Raw genomic sequence first — 16193 nt, forward strand, 5'->3', positions numbered from 1 at the left:
TTTAGCTTCTCTTATGTCTAATATATCTCATATGTATAATTTTGAGAGGACTCCTGGCATGAGCCCTTTGGATTTCCCCTGAAGTGCTAATGGGATGTGTCTGTCAAGTGACAACAGCTGTAAAAGTACCTCAGCTGCCCATTTCAGTATAAGAAGTGACTGTTAACATAGCTCTCTTTGACATCATCTCCCCCCTCGCCACATTTATACCCCCTGCAGAGCTGCTACAGTCAGTGTGTTCATTTAGAGCTGCAGTTAGTTCATCATTCAACATCGAGGCCATGTCTTATGTTTCAGTTGTGTAAAACAAAACAAAAAAACCCACCCTGCTCTATCTGGGACTTGTACCTGATGCAGACTGGAGGCTTTTAGATCTCAGAGGCTGCCTTTGGGTTCCTAATTATTCCAGACAGGTGTCAGCAAAATGCACCAGGTTGTCTGCACACTTAACTCAGCTCAGCTTTATTTGTAAAACATGTTTCAGACATAAGAACATACTGTCTGACACATCAAACTGACAGCAACAGATAAAATGATAAAATACTTAAACAATGAAGATGAAAGTCATTGAATTTGTTTTTTTATGCATTTTTAGGGTGACAACTTTTCATATGTCCTAAGAGATTTGCCGCATCAAAACTCCCTGACTTTTTTGCTCCTCTCTGAATACTTGTGGCGGATACTTTGCTAACTTTAAGTTATCTTTCACTTAAATAGTGGAAATCATAAACATCAGTGACACATTTTTTTCTTCTACCAGGTCTATTACACACTGCTTGTGTAATAGACCTTATTATATAGGGGTGGGTGAAAAAAATTGAAAATCTATCATATAAATTCTGCATTTCAGTCTTTGTTGATAAACTAGATTGGAAAAAGTTACCACTTTTCTCCAGCAGAGGGCGAAATGTTTCTCTCTGACTCGTGATGTGCATTTTATGGGAAAATATGGCTCCTGTTGTAGTCTGTAGACATAATCATCATTTAACTTTTTTCACATGGTATGGGCTGAAAAAGCAAACTAAACATCACAAAAATCGTTAATATCGAAGAATCACAATTTAAATCGAATCGGCACCCCAAAAATCATAATAAAATCGAATCGCTAGAATAGTACATCGTCCCAACCCTAGCACCATATATGGATGTAGTGTTTCTGGTACGGAGCTTTTAGCCTACGGTTGGCGGGAGCCATATTGCAATTTAACCTAGCTTCTGTAGAGTTTGGGTGAGGCTAAGAGGTGGTGATGACACATCCAGACAGAAGGGGGCATTTAGTCTACCTCTAAATATGAAGGAGAATACACATTTTTTCATCATTTTCACCTTTATTATTATTACTTTTTTTTATTTTATTTTAGTTGCTGTGAATGTAGTTTCGGTTTTTCTGCAGCAGCCTAACTTGAAAGCTCAAAGAACTGATGTTTTTAGTATTTTAGCATTTTAAGATAGGGTAAAATAGGTAGGTTGCACCCTGCCACCTACTGTTATGCTTGCATGTTAATTGTTAAATGAAAGGGACTTAGGTTTTTTTTTTTTTAATTCTCCCAGTTTTATTCTGCATCCCTTGAAAAACAAACAAAAACAAACAACAACAAAAAAAAAAACAGAAGATAAAAATCAGATGCAGAATTTTTACAAAACAGTCATCAAAATATTACTCTGAGTTAAAGGCCAGGAAAAATAAATGAATACATTTTCTTCTAAAAACACAAAGAGGGTTTTGCCTTTTCATATTAAGAGGTCATGAGATCCTCAGTTTTGAGGCAAATAAAAAACTCTTGCAGAGGAGCAAATGAGGAACATTTCAGAGAAAATACAAATATATACATACTTTTTCAGCAGCAGAATAGTACATTGAATTGTAATCTTTCCAAACTATTTTCAAAGTCAGAATGGACCAAGTCCAGCAAAGAACTAATCTTGCCAAAAAAAAAAAAAAAAAATGCAGAACAGCATGCTCAAAAAAAGTGAATTAGTTACCATAAACTTACTTGCTATTATACCAACTATCTGAAAACTGACTTATCATATTTGAATCAGACTAGTGAACATTTACTATCAGCAAGCAAAAATTTTGCTTTCATTCATGTTGCTACTCACAAACAGATTTTTGCATGCATTTACTATAATAATTTTAGTTTTAAGATCTAAGATTTCATCACTGGTGAATGGACCATAGGAAAAGGATTAGGTATAAATGAGTTATCACAGCCTTGATTTACGAAACAACTTTCATGTGATTTTGGCTATAAAGCTCCTCTGGTCAAGATCTTCACTTTTCCGATGATGGCTGCAGTTATAATGCACCACAGAAGACCTTTCATCCCATTGTATCCTCAGTTTTCACCCATGGTTTGGGACACTTGATCTCTCGTGCTTTAAGCAGTCATTTCCTCCAAACTTGAAGGAGAAAATCATTTGTTGCAGACATCAGCTTTCAGGCTCTGACCCCAAGCCCATCCTCTTCACACTCTGCTGCAAAAATCTGCCCCACTGTGCATTTGACAGCAGAGCCCAGTGAAGACAGAGAAAGATTAAGTCCTGCTGAGATTTCTTTCAATGATGACCTCTTCACCTGTTCAGACAAACGGCACTCTGCATTCCAGTTTCATAAATAACAAGAGGAGAGCTGAAATGAGAGGAGATATTACAGAGTCTTACATCAGAACTCTTTGTAAAAAATAAGGGAAAACTGTTGTCTTTGAGTTGAAAAATGCAGAGATAACTTCTTGTACCTCCAATGTGAAACTTTGCCCATTTTTATTGCATTAGCTTGGTGAATGGAGATGTGATTGTTGGTAAACAGTGACGTAAAAAGAAGAGTAACATGCATTCATGGCTCATCCTGAATTAGTGTCTTCTGACTACTGCAAAATTGTCAGTGACATCTCTTTGTCTCCAAGAAGGAAATAAATGGAACAAACAAACAAAATCCATCCTCGCTTCTAATCACAACAAGGAGTAAAGTGGTGGAAACAGAAAGTAGAAAAAAAGACTCAAAAAACTATCAGAAGCTGGCATCAGAGCCTCCAGCGTGCAGCGTGGTGGGAGTGGAACTGTACATTTGACTCTTCTCTGTGACAGCAGATCAATGCAGCCCCGAGCACAGATAGAAATGAATTGATTGTCACCAATAAAACTCCAATTAAACAAAGGAACAAGCCTGGGAGAGAGCTCCGAGACGTGTAGCTCTCTTCTCCTCATCAGTCCTCAGGAGGGGAAGGAGGAGGAGAGCAGGAGAGCCGATCAGTGAGGGAGGTGCATTTCCTCTGAATGCTCTCACTATCAAGGAGGTGAGGAAGTTATGGATGAATGTGAGAGTGAGAGGGCTGCAGATCAGATCAGATACCCAATAGACAGAGAGGTAGAGAGTGAATGAAAGGGGGAAAGTGGAGATGAAGGTGCTGTCATTGATCCAGAGCTCCCCTAATGATGAAAAGAGATCTTAATTGTGGCGGCAGATGATGTATCAGGTTTCAGCGGCTGGTTCAGGGGCTCATCTGACCTTCTGTCATTTAATAAGTCAGTGTGAAGTGCCTCACCACACAATGGGTTTATGGGGCTTTCTCAAATTCACCCCTACACACTGTCTGTGACTTCTTCTCAGTTTGTGCACTCAGGTGGAGAGTTCAGGACAAGCTTATCAAGTGTTTTGTCTTATTTCAAATAGAAATTGTCTTAATATACTTGATATGAGCCATATTCAACTGGTCAATCCAGAAATATGTCTTGTTTCAAGTTGTTTAAAGACAAAAATGAGGTCTGAATTGCTTGTAACAAGTAAAAAAGTCTGCTAATGGAACAAAAGAAATTTGCTCAAAAATTTGCTTGAGACTAATTTATTGTCTTAATACAAGTAACTTTTCTTTGGTACCATTGGCACATTTTTTAACTTGTTGCAAGCAACTCAGGCCTCATTTTTGTCTTTAAATAATTCGAAAAAAGATTTTTTTTTCAAGGTAAATGTGTCTCACATTAAGTCTAAGGAGACATTTTCTACTAAAATAAGACAAAAACACCTGAAAGATTTCAGATTTTTTGCAATGTGTGCTGCTTTTTAAGACACGTTTATAAGTGAGTTTATAACATGAGGCTGGATAAAGAGCAGAAAATCTTTGTTATGATGACGGTCTATGCTTATAGCATTCTGTGTATCGGGGTGCCCAAACATTTTTTAATGAGAGCCACATTTGATTTTCTGAAAATGGTTACGGCCAGTGACACATTGACTAACCATGAAGTAGTACATGAATGCTCTATTTGTTAATTCCATCTATCTCTATCTCTTTTAGTGATTTCTAGAGAAAAAAGGCACTAAGTGTAGTCAAACATACTTGCGCCATCATTACAAATGTATGAAATAAAACCTCACCTGCCCCTTGATTATATTTTTATGTGTGACTATGCTGTGTGACCTGGGCATCAATTGGACTTTGAGCTTGACTTTTGACATGTTCACCTAGATGAATTTAGGAGGGGCATGTGATGCAGAAAAACAAAGTATGTCAGTAAAATATTAAGAGTATCGGACAGACAGAAACTTTAAGTCACAGCACTTTTATGCACTCTTAAAATAAGTCTATGTATCACACTTACTATTTCCACACTACATATTTTCTTGCATCATGCTGTCCTGATATATTTACAGATGTACAGTATAAGTATGTCTTCGTATTGCTGATATATCTCCACAATAAGAGAAATAGCATTGTCACCTTTTTTGGCATTGTGCAGCACTATCAAACATCTTAACATGAATATCCCCAAGCAGCAGCAGCAGCAGCTGTAGCAAGTTTAACTACAGTCAGAGTTCTCTCTGCGAGTCAGTGTGAGTGGAGAGCCCTGTCTGTTTTTCTTTCTTCATCCCTCTCCAAGTATATGCATCTCCCTCTGTCACTCATAGTCCCTCACTGTCTGAACTTCACTCATAATCTCCTCATTGAACAATCCCTACATTTCATTCTTGCACGTACTTGCAGGTGGGTTATATCCTTCCCTCCTAAGCAGCAACTAAAGATGCTTTTCTGCTCATATGAACCTCCAAATGAAGTTAAAGATGATTAATGTTCCCCTTTCCTCCAAAATGTACAATATCTCCTTACACTCTCCTCAGCTCATCTCACTTCTCCACTAATAACATTTCTCCACTATATCCCTCGATCTCCCGAGCTCTGTAATCTGATTGTTCTTCCTCTGATTGTGCTCTTATTGAGTTGTCTGTGTCATACATATGTATAAGTCCACCACAGTGCTTATTTCATCTTCTGCTGTGGTTCCCCGAGCATCCAGACAAACAGGAATTTCATTCCTTAATGGAGGAAACACTAATGCCTCGTTGATGCTTGTAGAGCTTCAGTATGCGGGGAGCTTTAGAGACTTGGGCCCCAAAAAAGGCACAAGAGGGGATCCAAAGCATGACAGGTTCCATCCATTTCTCTAGAAGAGTACGTATTTTCATCAGCGATTTCATGTCCTTGCCCTAAATTTAACCTCATCATATTCAGATACAGGTTTTTATCCTTGTAGCTCCCAGGATGGTAATATCAATCAATCTGTCTGGACTGGAATACTTTAAGTACAGTGAAAGATTATGATGAAACTTAATACAGACATCCAGGATGCCCAGAGGATGAATTCCTGTGATTTTTTGCACCTCTGTGCTCCCTGTTACAAGACAGTTGATTTTTGTGTCTTAAATTAAATGTCTCAGCAACTGTTGGACTGATTTCAGTGACATTTAGTGAAGTTCATGTCTCAAGAGAAAGTGAATTAACTGTGGTAAAGATTTCACGGTGGTTATCGCATTGCTCAGAGTACAGTTGTGTTTACATTGGCTGCCTATTGATGTGTTATGCATGAATGGATGTGTGTTTTTGTTCTGACTGACTGGATGTTATCCAAATGAATGTAAAATATATCATGCAACGATATTAACGTGTGAAAATGTATGGGCTCATACAGTTTATGTAATTCTTTGTATTCTATTTGACTTGTTTTTGAAATTAAAAACTGCATACATTTTAGGTAAGAGCAGGTCAATAACTGTTTTGATACCTGCTAAACCAGCTCTGTAAACCAAATTATATTCAGGAAATGTAAGAGCCTTGGCTGACACCATCCACCAAATGTCATCTCAAGTTGTATATAATTAGAAATTGTCTTATGAACAGAGGTGTCAGCTGTTAATTCGTTTAATTTGAGGTGTAAATGATGAACAACAGTTCTTATTTCTTGATATCTTTCCAAGTCTTCTTTTTGAGCTGCTTGATGTGTAATTACAAAGTGTCCACTGTGTGCCAGTATGTGTGTCTCATCACCTCTTCATCACCCCAGCAACATTTCTCTGCCTAAAGCTCCAAAAGTCCCTTCTTATTCTATGAATCCAAACCAAACAAAGGCTGAGCAGAAAGAAAAGTGTGATTTTTTCGAACAGAGAATCTTCTGCTGGATGCAGCAGCCTGATATGACCTCATAGCAAACACCCACTGTTTGGCAAAAAGTCTATATCTTATAGATTTTATGTCACTGTAAAATATTTGATATTTCTTCTAACAAATCCTCACCCTTTAAATGGATTTACTGTCCAGCACAAAAAATATTTCATATTTATGCTAATAGCAAGTCCGTCTATGTATTGGTTTCTGTTGGCATTTTATTTCTTCTGTGCCACAAAGGAAAGGGCCCTCTCTCCTGCTCATCTTTTTTCAACCTGATCGATGTTTGTTAAAGTTGCTGACTGAGTACAGTTGCTTGTTCTCCCTCAGAGAGGCCCAAGCCGACCTCAGACCCCATCATGAAATCATTTCTGAGCTTCGAACAGTTGACCCTGAAGGTGAGGTGGAGTTTCATGGCATGGTGTTGCCGCTGAGGATGGTTAAGGATTATGATGATGCTGCTAGTTCGAGCTGTGTGCCATCAGCAGGAGGAATGATTAGGACCGCACCAGCAGAGTGTTAGCCTGACAGATGGCAACACACAGAGCTAGCTGACAGCACTGCTGACAGCGCACTCACAGGAAGTCCCTATCTTGTATGCACTGTAGACACTGTTTGTTGCTGTCCATATTTGGATGTTTTTCAGCCGTCAAGTGTAGCTACACTCAACAGTCACCACTGTAGCCATTTCACATCACTAATACACCATCTTAAAATTTGCAAGAGAACTGCATCAGCCAGACTTGTCAAAGTGGTAGTCTATTGTAGACCTGTTCAGCTTTGTTGTATCAACTCAACCATGTAGTAGTTAACCTTATTGTCATGAAAACAAACTTTACATACCCTTCCATGCAGCTTACGGTACTCATTTATGGCTTAGTCAATGCATTTCTTTGTATTTGATGTTTGTAACTTTAGTACAATTATTGTTCAGGTAGCTTAATTTGCCAAATGGTATGGTACAGCATCATAACCTTCCTAATCCTACCCTACCCTACCCTGTCACATCTTATCTTGTCCCATTGTGTACTCTGCTTTACCTCATCCCACAGCTTGCTTCTACATCATTCCATGTCAAGACACCCAAATATAACATTGTAGTTATTTATGTTCCTGTCCCCCTGTAGTCCTCACTGCCTGTGTGTGAATGTCATGATGGCCTGAACCAGAGCCATCACCCAAATTTCATATCTACATTTTTATATCCGGTCTGTCATTACACTGCACCACCTCCACTATGCACATAGGGTTTCTTCTTTCTTTCTTTTACCATATTTACCACTTTATTTATTTTTTACATCTAATTTTATTATTATTATCACTTTAAATTTATACTTACATTTATATATCATAATGTCAGAAGATAGGAAAAACATTTCAATTTTTCTTAATGTCGTGCATATTCTGTAAAATGATAATTAGGGATGTTCGATACCACTTTTTATGCAGACCGATACCAGTACGAGTGCTCCTTCTTGAGTACTCACCAATTCAGAGTACCGTTACTACTAGTACTTTTGTTACATAAAATTTCAATTAGCAGTGACACATCATTTTGATCAAAGACAGCACAGTCACTCTGACATTAAGTCCAAATAAAACACAAATAACTCTCCCTAAGTTTAGAATTTTTTTGATAAATATAAAAAAATATATTTATATTAAAAGTGCACAATAAAACTAACAACTGTCAGAGTTTAAGTATTTTTTTTTTTTAAGCAAACTAAAGTGCAAAATAAAAAAAGTTTAACCGTTAAGTCTTCCTGGTTCATTCACATTTTCTGAAAAGGATCTGATGCACATTAGAAGTGGTGTTAAATCGCAGCAATTAGCAGCATCTAGTGACGAGGAGGACTTGCTCGACGTAAGATTTTTTTGCTTAGAGTATCTCCTGCTAGTATCTGCAGCCTTCACAAGTGCCAGTACCTTGAAAAAAGGCTAGTATCGGCCCGATACTGATACCTGGTCTCAGGACATCCCTAATGACAATAAAAACCAATAATCTTTTACATGCTACCAGTCTGAAACAGCAGAACTTGCATCACTGGTGCAGTTTTTGATGTGTGAAAACCACTACCAAGTGAAAAATATTATTATTCATGCGTAATCATCAACCCTTAACCATGACTTAAAGTAGCACAAGGTGCTATAACCTGTTGTATCATATCATATTGTGCTGTATCTGATGACATCCCAACGTATCCTCCAGCACCATGCCTTGCCTGATTGTACTGTACAACACCATAACCAGTGTGTTTCATTATATCATGGTATAGTATGACATTGTTTGTTATTGTATTGTATCGTATTGCGCCCTTTCACAAAAAAAGATGTGTTTATAAAAACAAGCTCACTGAACTGAATGTTTCGTGAAGCAATAGAGTTTTCTGAAATGGCTTTGCATAGGCCTCTTGCCATGGCAGTAACCCCAGTCAGAGCCAGTTAAAAATCTTCAGTGGGTCATTATCCCAGTCACAGGTCGTTTATCAACACCTTTCTTTTCTTACTAATTCATTCCCTTTGGTGGTCAATAAACTCTCAGTTATTTTCCCCTCAATCAATCTACTTAGAAACCAGCTCTGCGGGTATGTTAATGAATGGCCAAAAGACATAGATGCATTAATTGAATGACTGAACACATTAGGCTCTGTATTGAGCGCTTCACTGTTGCAATATGGAGTTATTATTAGGTTCAGTGATTGATGAAAGATGAGGAGAGCTTTGGCACAAACCTGTCGGTTCCACTGCCCTGCGTACGACTGAAGGAATGAGACAGAAACATGAGTAGACACAAAGATCTGATCCTGTGCTTGTTTTTGAAATGCCGACTTCATTTATTTCTTGTTTGGTTTGTTTATCTGCTCCAGGAGCCGTTTAAAACGCCATCCAAATGTATCCTCAGGGGGGAAGCACATGTAACCCCTCTGCATAGTCGTAATACTTCTTGCTGTCACTTCATGACAGCTCCAAGCTTGAGGTTCACATGTGTGGAGATGGGTCTGTGAGCCGGAGTGTGTTTTCAAAAAGTGCCTGTGTGTGTGTGTACATGCATGCATATGGATTGGAGCATGGCAGTGATGTGATTGATGAGACATGAAAGAGAGCAGAGGAAGATTTCCAGTCAATCAGCCCTGTGAATAAGCCCCTCTGCTGTGGATTAAAGGCAGAAAGCTGTCTGAACTAACAAAGGCTCACATCCATTACCTTACATGCGGAGTTGTTTATATCTCCGGAACAACACTGACAACAAAATTAAAGTGTGTTAACAAAAATAGATGGTTCTGTTTTCTTGCACTCAGGAGATGAAACACAGCAACATCTAACAATTTAGATGCTGGAGGAAATTAGACTCACCAGGTAAAAAGCTCTCTGCAGCACAGTGACCTGTACAACATTTGAGATCATAATAATGTCTACAAAATACAACAAAGCATAAATTAGTTAATATAATGCAGCTACACCGGTGATGATGAAAATTTATGGATGATTTAACCTCTTAGATCTCTATAGCATTGCTTTAAGACCATACAAAAAGCCTCAGATAGGTAATTAAGTGATCTTTACTACCTACATGCTCAAAGGAGCAGTGTGTAGTTATTTGCAGCATATAGCAGTGGACTTGGTAGATGTGGAATATGATACTTTTAATTTTGTTTGAGATCCTGTTTAGTCACCTGAGTATAAAACTGTTTCACTTAGAATTAGCTACATGAAACCAAGTCTCCTTTTATGGAGGCAGGTATCTTGCACCGCCATGCTTCTTCTCAGACATATTTGTAGTGACCTCCCAAAATGCACTTGTTCAAAGACAAAGAATATTAGACTGACTGTTGCTGTGTGCAAATAATTGGTATTTAAAGAAAGTAAAAACTTTATTTCTAGAAAGTAAAAACTTTATTTATAGAAGGTAAAAACATCATGTAAAAATCAAACAGCACCATGTTTAGGTAGCTAAACACATCCTTGTGACTGTGAGGGAGTGGAAGAGGAGACAATTTACCATGCTGGACATGAACGCAGCATTGCAAGTTTACATATTGAGAAATAAATGTGTTGAATTAACAACTTTGAGATTTTATTATGAAAAAATAACATTTACTACCACATGAACACACAAAAGTACCAAAAATTGGTACTTCTGAGTACCGATATCAGTTACCAGGTACCAGGTGACAGTATTGTTTTAAAATGAAATGTACCCAACCCTTTGACTGGCAGGAGCTTTTTCCTTGAAGACCAACATTACTCCACCTCTGGGAGCATTTCCATCCAGAACCTGACTGTGGCATATCATTAAATATTTCAATAACGTACCTCTCAGTGATCTCTTACATGATCTCTTCCTCTTTCCTCTTGTTGCTGACCTTTGACATTCAGAAGTGTTTATTGTGAATCTTAAATGTGGCAAGTAGAAAAAGAGGGCATGATCCTCAGCTATTTGGTTAACACCGACTCTCTTGAAAGAACCACTTTAAGTGATTTAAAATTAAAAGACAAAAATCATCAATCAAGTGTTGTTTTCTTTTGTATGTCACAGAGCCATCAATATTCATTTTAGTGTTTCATAACCTCAAAAAATTTATCACAGGAGCTTGAATTACAGATTCATAATGAGCTCGCCAACATTATCAGATGAGTGAGTTAACATGGACTAAGGATCCTGGTTTTGATCCTTTTTAAAAATAACAATGGTAATGATAAGAGGAACATTATTGTTATATTTTTATTTTTTATAGATTTGCATACAAGCATATCTTGAAACCTGATTTATACCTTCCTCAGAAATCAGGGGGGAAAAAGCAATACTGTGGCTTGAATATGTTATAACTCAGTTTCTGACAGCTGCCAACTACCAGGGCAGACCCAGCCCCACCCAAGTGATATTTCAGCTGAACAACTATAGTGACAGCAGAGGCTCTTACCTCTGGTGTGATGATAAAGTTAGAGCTTTGTCTTTGGGTAATGAAATAAACATGTAACCCAGGTCCTATGCAGCTATGTTTATCTTGAGTGTGTGGTACCATGGGGCAGGGCCTGAGTTTACTGTTGAACTGTTATATGTAACATTACACTTTAATTTACCAGTTTTGAGTTTTACCAATAATTTGATTTTAAACGGCCTCTATAAAATTGACTAAGACCACTTCAAAATTTTACTTTATATGCAATAATCCTGTGACAGGTATTAGTTTCTAAATTAAGATATTCTCTTAAAAACACATTGTATTTATTTATTTATTTATTATGGCATGTGCTGCTGACCTCTTGGCCAGGTCACCCTTTCAAAAGAGATGTAGATCTCAATGGGTTTTTATCTGGATAAATAAAGGTTCAATTTTAAAACAAAAATGTACAAAATTAGATAAAACTTGGCAGGTCTTTCTTTATAAAATACAATTTAAAATCAAAAAGCTATTAAACCCAATAAAATACTAGATTTCTTTGGTTGTTAAATCTTCCTAAATTTTCAAATCTCTTTACCTTTATGGGCAGAGACAAAAAAAAAAACTAACCAACTCCTTGGATTATAAATTGAACCCTGTTGCAGGCCTGATTCGAAGCTAGGGTGCATTAAGGTCTAAAAACTAGAATCGCCGCCTCACTCTGATACAGCAGAAAACAAAAGCATGTGCAAGCTCGGTTTGTTCAGTTAGTACTCACAAATCCCAAACGAACTGTTAGATGAAGGATGGTAACCACCGAGGGGCAATGGCAGTCACTGTTGAGCAGTTAGCACACAGGATCACAGGAAATGCTGGAAGTAAATACAGCAGAGTTGGTCTGACTGAGACCACCGGGGAAAACCACCAAATCTCACATTTTAAGCTATACATTTGATATTTATGCATTTTTTGTTTCATATTTTTATCATATTTTAACCAGTTTTAGTATGCTGTTATAGCTATTTACATATTATGTTACTGATTGTATGCACTGTGGGCTGACTGATTCTAGACAGGGCTACAAATATAATTGGAAGTTAAAGGGAGAAAATGGTCTCAGCAATAACAGGTTGAGAAAATGTTTTAAGTGTGCTCTTTTTCTTCTCTCCTTTTGCTGAAAATGAGGTGGATATACCATATCTGCAATGGGATGTTGGCATGTGCTAAACCAGTATGAGCCACAGTGGTTGCATTTTCTCAGATTTCAAATTGTTAGGGCTTGTGTCTGAAAAAAAGTAAGCATCACAGGATTTGGCAGAATAAGATGCAATGATCAGAAACTGGGTTACAAGTATTGATCATGTATACAGAGATATGAATCACCAGGTTTTCCTTTGTATATGTGTTCAAAATGGTGATAAGGCTTATAACTTTGATTCACAAATCTGTGTCAAAAAAGATTTAAAAAAAGATGTTGTGTTTGTCCATCTTGACATGTTTTAATTCTCACACACTTCTATTTGTTCTCCAATAAAAACCATTAGTATTACTTTTTTGGAATCCTGAAGCTGTTCCTTATCTTGGTTACAAAGGATATGTAAAGAGTACCATTGTAAGTACTCATGTCTCTGTTCTCTTTATCTCCAGGTCCAAGGGTTGGAGAAGCATGTGGATTTTTCAGACCTGAGTCCAGTTGGGTCTGTGATGAAAACTCTTCCATATGGTATGGGTGGTGGCACGGCAGGAGGAACGACAGGCGGAGTAGTTAAGCCTCCTTATCAAACACGCATCTTCTCCACCTCCATCGACCAGACGCCCATGAAATCCAAGCCTCCCACCTACAGTTTCTTTAATCCCTACGACTCAGCCCGGAATCAGTCCCTACTCCTGGACCAGACAGGATATCGCTCCAAGCGCAAGCCCTCACTAAAGACCGCCATGAAGACCAAGAAGATCTTCGGCTGGGGGGACTTCTACTTCAATGTCAAGACCATGAAGTTCAGCTTGTTGGTGACGGGGAAGATCGTGGACCACATCAACGGGACGTTCACTGTTTTCTTCCGGCACAACTCATCCAGCCTGGGGAATGTGTCTGTGAGCATTGTGCCGCCAACTAAAGTGGTGGAGTTTGAGGTCCTCCAGCAGCAGCAGCAGCAGCTTCACCCTCACACCCAGCAGGAAGTCCAGATCCAAGAGACCCAGCAGTCCACCATGGACCCCAAAGAGTCCAAGTCCTTTAACTGTCGGGTGGAGTACGAGAAAACCAACAGATCCAAGAAGCCCAAACCCTGCCTGTATGACCCATCTCAGACCTGCTTCACAGAGCACACCCAGTCCCATGCCTCCTGGCTTTGTGCCAAACCCTTCAAGGTGATCTGCATCTTCATCTCTTTCTTTAGCATCGACTACAAGCTGGTTCAGAAAGTGTGTCCGGACTACAACTTCCAAAGCGAACACCCTTACTTTGGATAAGAGAATGAACTGATAAGGGCAAAAAAAGAGACTTTATTAATGACTACAATGATGATTATTATAATGATAATGAAGGAAATGATAGTCATATTGATTACAAAGAAGAAGCAGGGGACAGTTTTTTGCCTCTGAACTGCTGTGAATTGTGGATTTAAATCAAGTATAATCAGAGTTAAGGATGGATAGAATATTGCAGATTTCTCAGACTTACTTTCCGATTTTGTGTTTGTTTTCCTGTTTTAATTTGATTTTTATTTCTGTAAATATTGTACTCAAACTCAGCACTCCTTCTGTTTTTAGATATTTGTTTCTTAGTGTTATTACTTTTTTTGCATTTGGGGGACTTGGTTGAAAACAACTAGAACAGAGTTGTGCCCTCTGAGGCAACAGTGCCATGCCAACACTGTACGGCAGACCTAATGTTCTGGTAGACTGACTGTTAATCATCCTCTCAGCTCTACGTTACAAAACCTTGGATATAAGAGAGTTATATGTATGAGAAATGCTATGCTGGATATGCATACAATATACTGTATGAAAAAGCACATTAAAATCTCTTAAACTGTCTGTCTTTTTATTGGTGTGTGTGAAAGTGTTTGTTCAGAGCTGGAAGCACAAAGAGCACAAGCCGTGCAGCATATTCATGCTATCTATCTCAGTCAGCTCGGACACCATAATGAAGAAAGTTACATTTCACTCTGATTGGGGAATTCACGCCCGAGCTCTCTGTGAAGATATGTAAGTTTAATTTTCTTGGATATATTGAAGGAAAGTTGGTTATGGATTCAATTATAACATGAAAACCAACCGTGAAACGTTCTTCAAATGATGGCTGGTGTTTGACTCCTTTTGAGGACGTCTGTATTTATGCTAATAGAATCCAAGAGAGGTATCATTTTGGATCACATTTACACAGAAAGCGAAAATAACTATTGTATTGGAGGTAATTTTGTCGACAGATTTTTGCTTATTTGATCCTTCCAGCAGGGAAAATATTCAGCATCTGGGCAAACATTTTTCAGGTGTACCTAAACCTCCAGGTGGCTCTTTTTAATTTCATTGGCTGCTGTATTTACTGGTGCCACTGTTATCATCTCAGCTGCTTTATATTTACTTATACTGTCCTTTCTTTATGAGCTGAGGAATAAGAGAAGCAGGATAGTGCCACAATTACTAAGAAAACATGCATCTGGATTAGAAGCTAAATCAACTCACCCACCTCTTCTAGGATTAAAATAAACAAACACTCCTCCACCTCTCAGCATGTTTCTTCTCTTCCTTGCTCTCAAACTCCCTTTTTCCTCCCTCAGTGCAAAGTCGTTGGCTCTGTGCTCTCCACACTTTTGATGTGACGATAATGGTGCTCAGAATTTCATTAGAAAACACACAGTCAATGCTAATTGAATCTTCATCTTACCCCTGCTCGATACCCTATTATGCTTGTGATCAATTACAGCGGGATGGAGGTCCGGGGAGGTCCATGTATCTTACACAAGTTGCAGCAGACAGTCTGGACACAGAGATTGATGGAGGTGCAGAGACCTAGATTCCTCTGAGTTCTGCTCTTTGTTACACAGACTCTCTACGGTGGTTTGATGAAGGATCACCAGACTGGTTGTTTAGGATGGATCCTCATGTAATCTGCTCCTTTTGGTGTGAACACACATCTACTCTAATGCATGTCTTTGTAGGTGTGGGTACTTATCTTTATCATGCCAGTGTGTGTCAATCAAGGCATTTTTCCTATAATTTAATTAAACTCTGTAAAAGTAAGCATAACTCCCTCTTACTATTTGCTTACAAGAATTTACTTCAGTTGCGTGTTTTCATGTTGGATCATAAAGCACCCAGAATGCAATTTTGATTTATTGCATTTTCTGTATGGCAGATTTCTGAGTGTAAAAACAAGCCATAGCTCATATTGATTCCTTATTGATGTCAGTTCATAAACCTTATTAAGGCGATGAGTGCTGTCAATATTTGTCAGATTGAACCAAGAATGAGACCACATGCACAACTCACAGGTGAGGATCACAGGTAAAAGTCTGTTAACACACTGGTATGCATATGAGAAATCCACAAACTGGCACAGAAGGGAGGCTGAGCGTAAATACACCAGAGGGAGTGAGGATAACAAGACACAGGTACCCACATTAGGGTAATCAGGGGAACGGGAAACACTGGGGAACAGGAAGTCGTCAGACCTGAAGTGAAAGGCCAATTTACGTAACACAGTAATCCTTAAGATTTGACACTATCCTTCACGTTTAGAGCCTGTTCAGGAAATATCAAGATTTATAACACAATGCCACAGGAAAATGTTTGAAAAGCTGATACTATGCTCAAATTATTGAAAAGTGATACTCAATGCAATTCCATGTTAAAAACCAAAAGATTGTTT

General features: G+C 38.4%; 1 protein-coding gene across 2 annotated transcripts in view; it reads left to right on the plus strand.

Annotated features, from left to right (window-relative positions):
• Nucleotides 1–15591, plus strand: part of LOC141790374 (neurexophilin-2-like) — a 173805-nt gene extending 158214 nt beyond the window's left edge. The window contains exon 3 of one of the 2 annotated variants that reach the window (XM_074670326.1): nucleotides 12968–15591. In XM_074670326.1, coding sequence (XP_074526427.1) covers nucleotides 12968–13792 — 825 coding nt within the window. In that variant the 3' untranslated portion in view covers nucleotides 13793–15591. The remainder of the gene's footprint in view (nucleotides 1–12967) is intronic. The other variant, XM_074670240.1, reaches the window with a different exon arrangement.
• Nucleotides 15592–16193: the final 602 nt, after the last annotated feature.

The sequence above is a fragment of the Halichoeres trimaculatus genome, unplaced genomic scaffold (genome assembly GCF_033239565.1).
Source record: "Halichoeres trimaculatus isolate MK-OKI-2021-1 unplaced genomic scaffold, fHalTri1.1 fHalTri1_scaffold_1, whole genome shotgun sequence".
In the NCBI taxonomy this organism is placed as follows: Eukaryota; Metazoa; Chordata; class Actinopteri; order Labriformes; family Labridae; genus Halichoeres; species Halichoeres trimaculatus.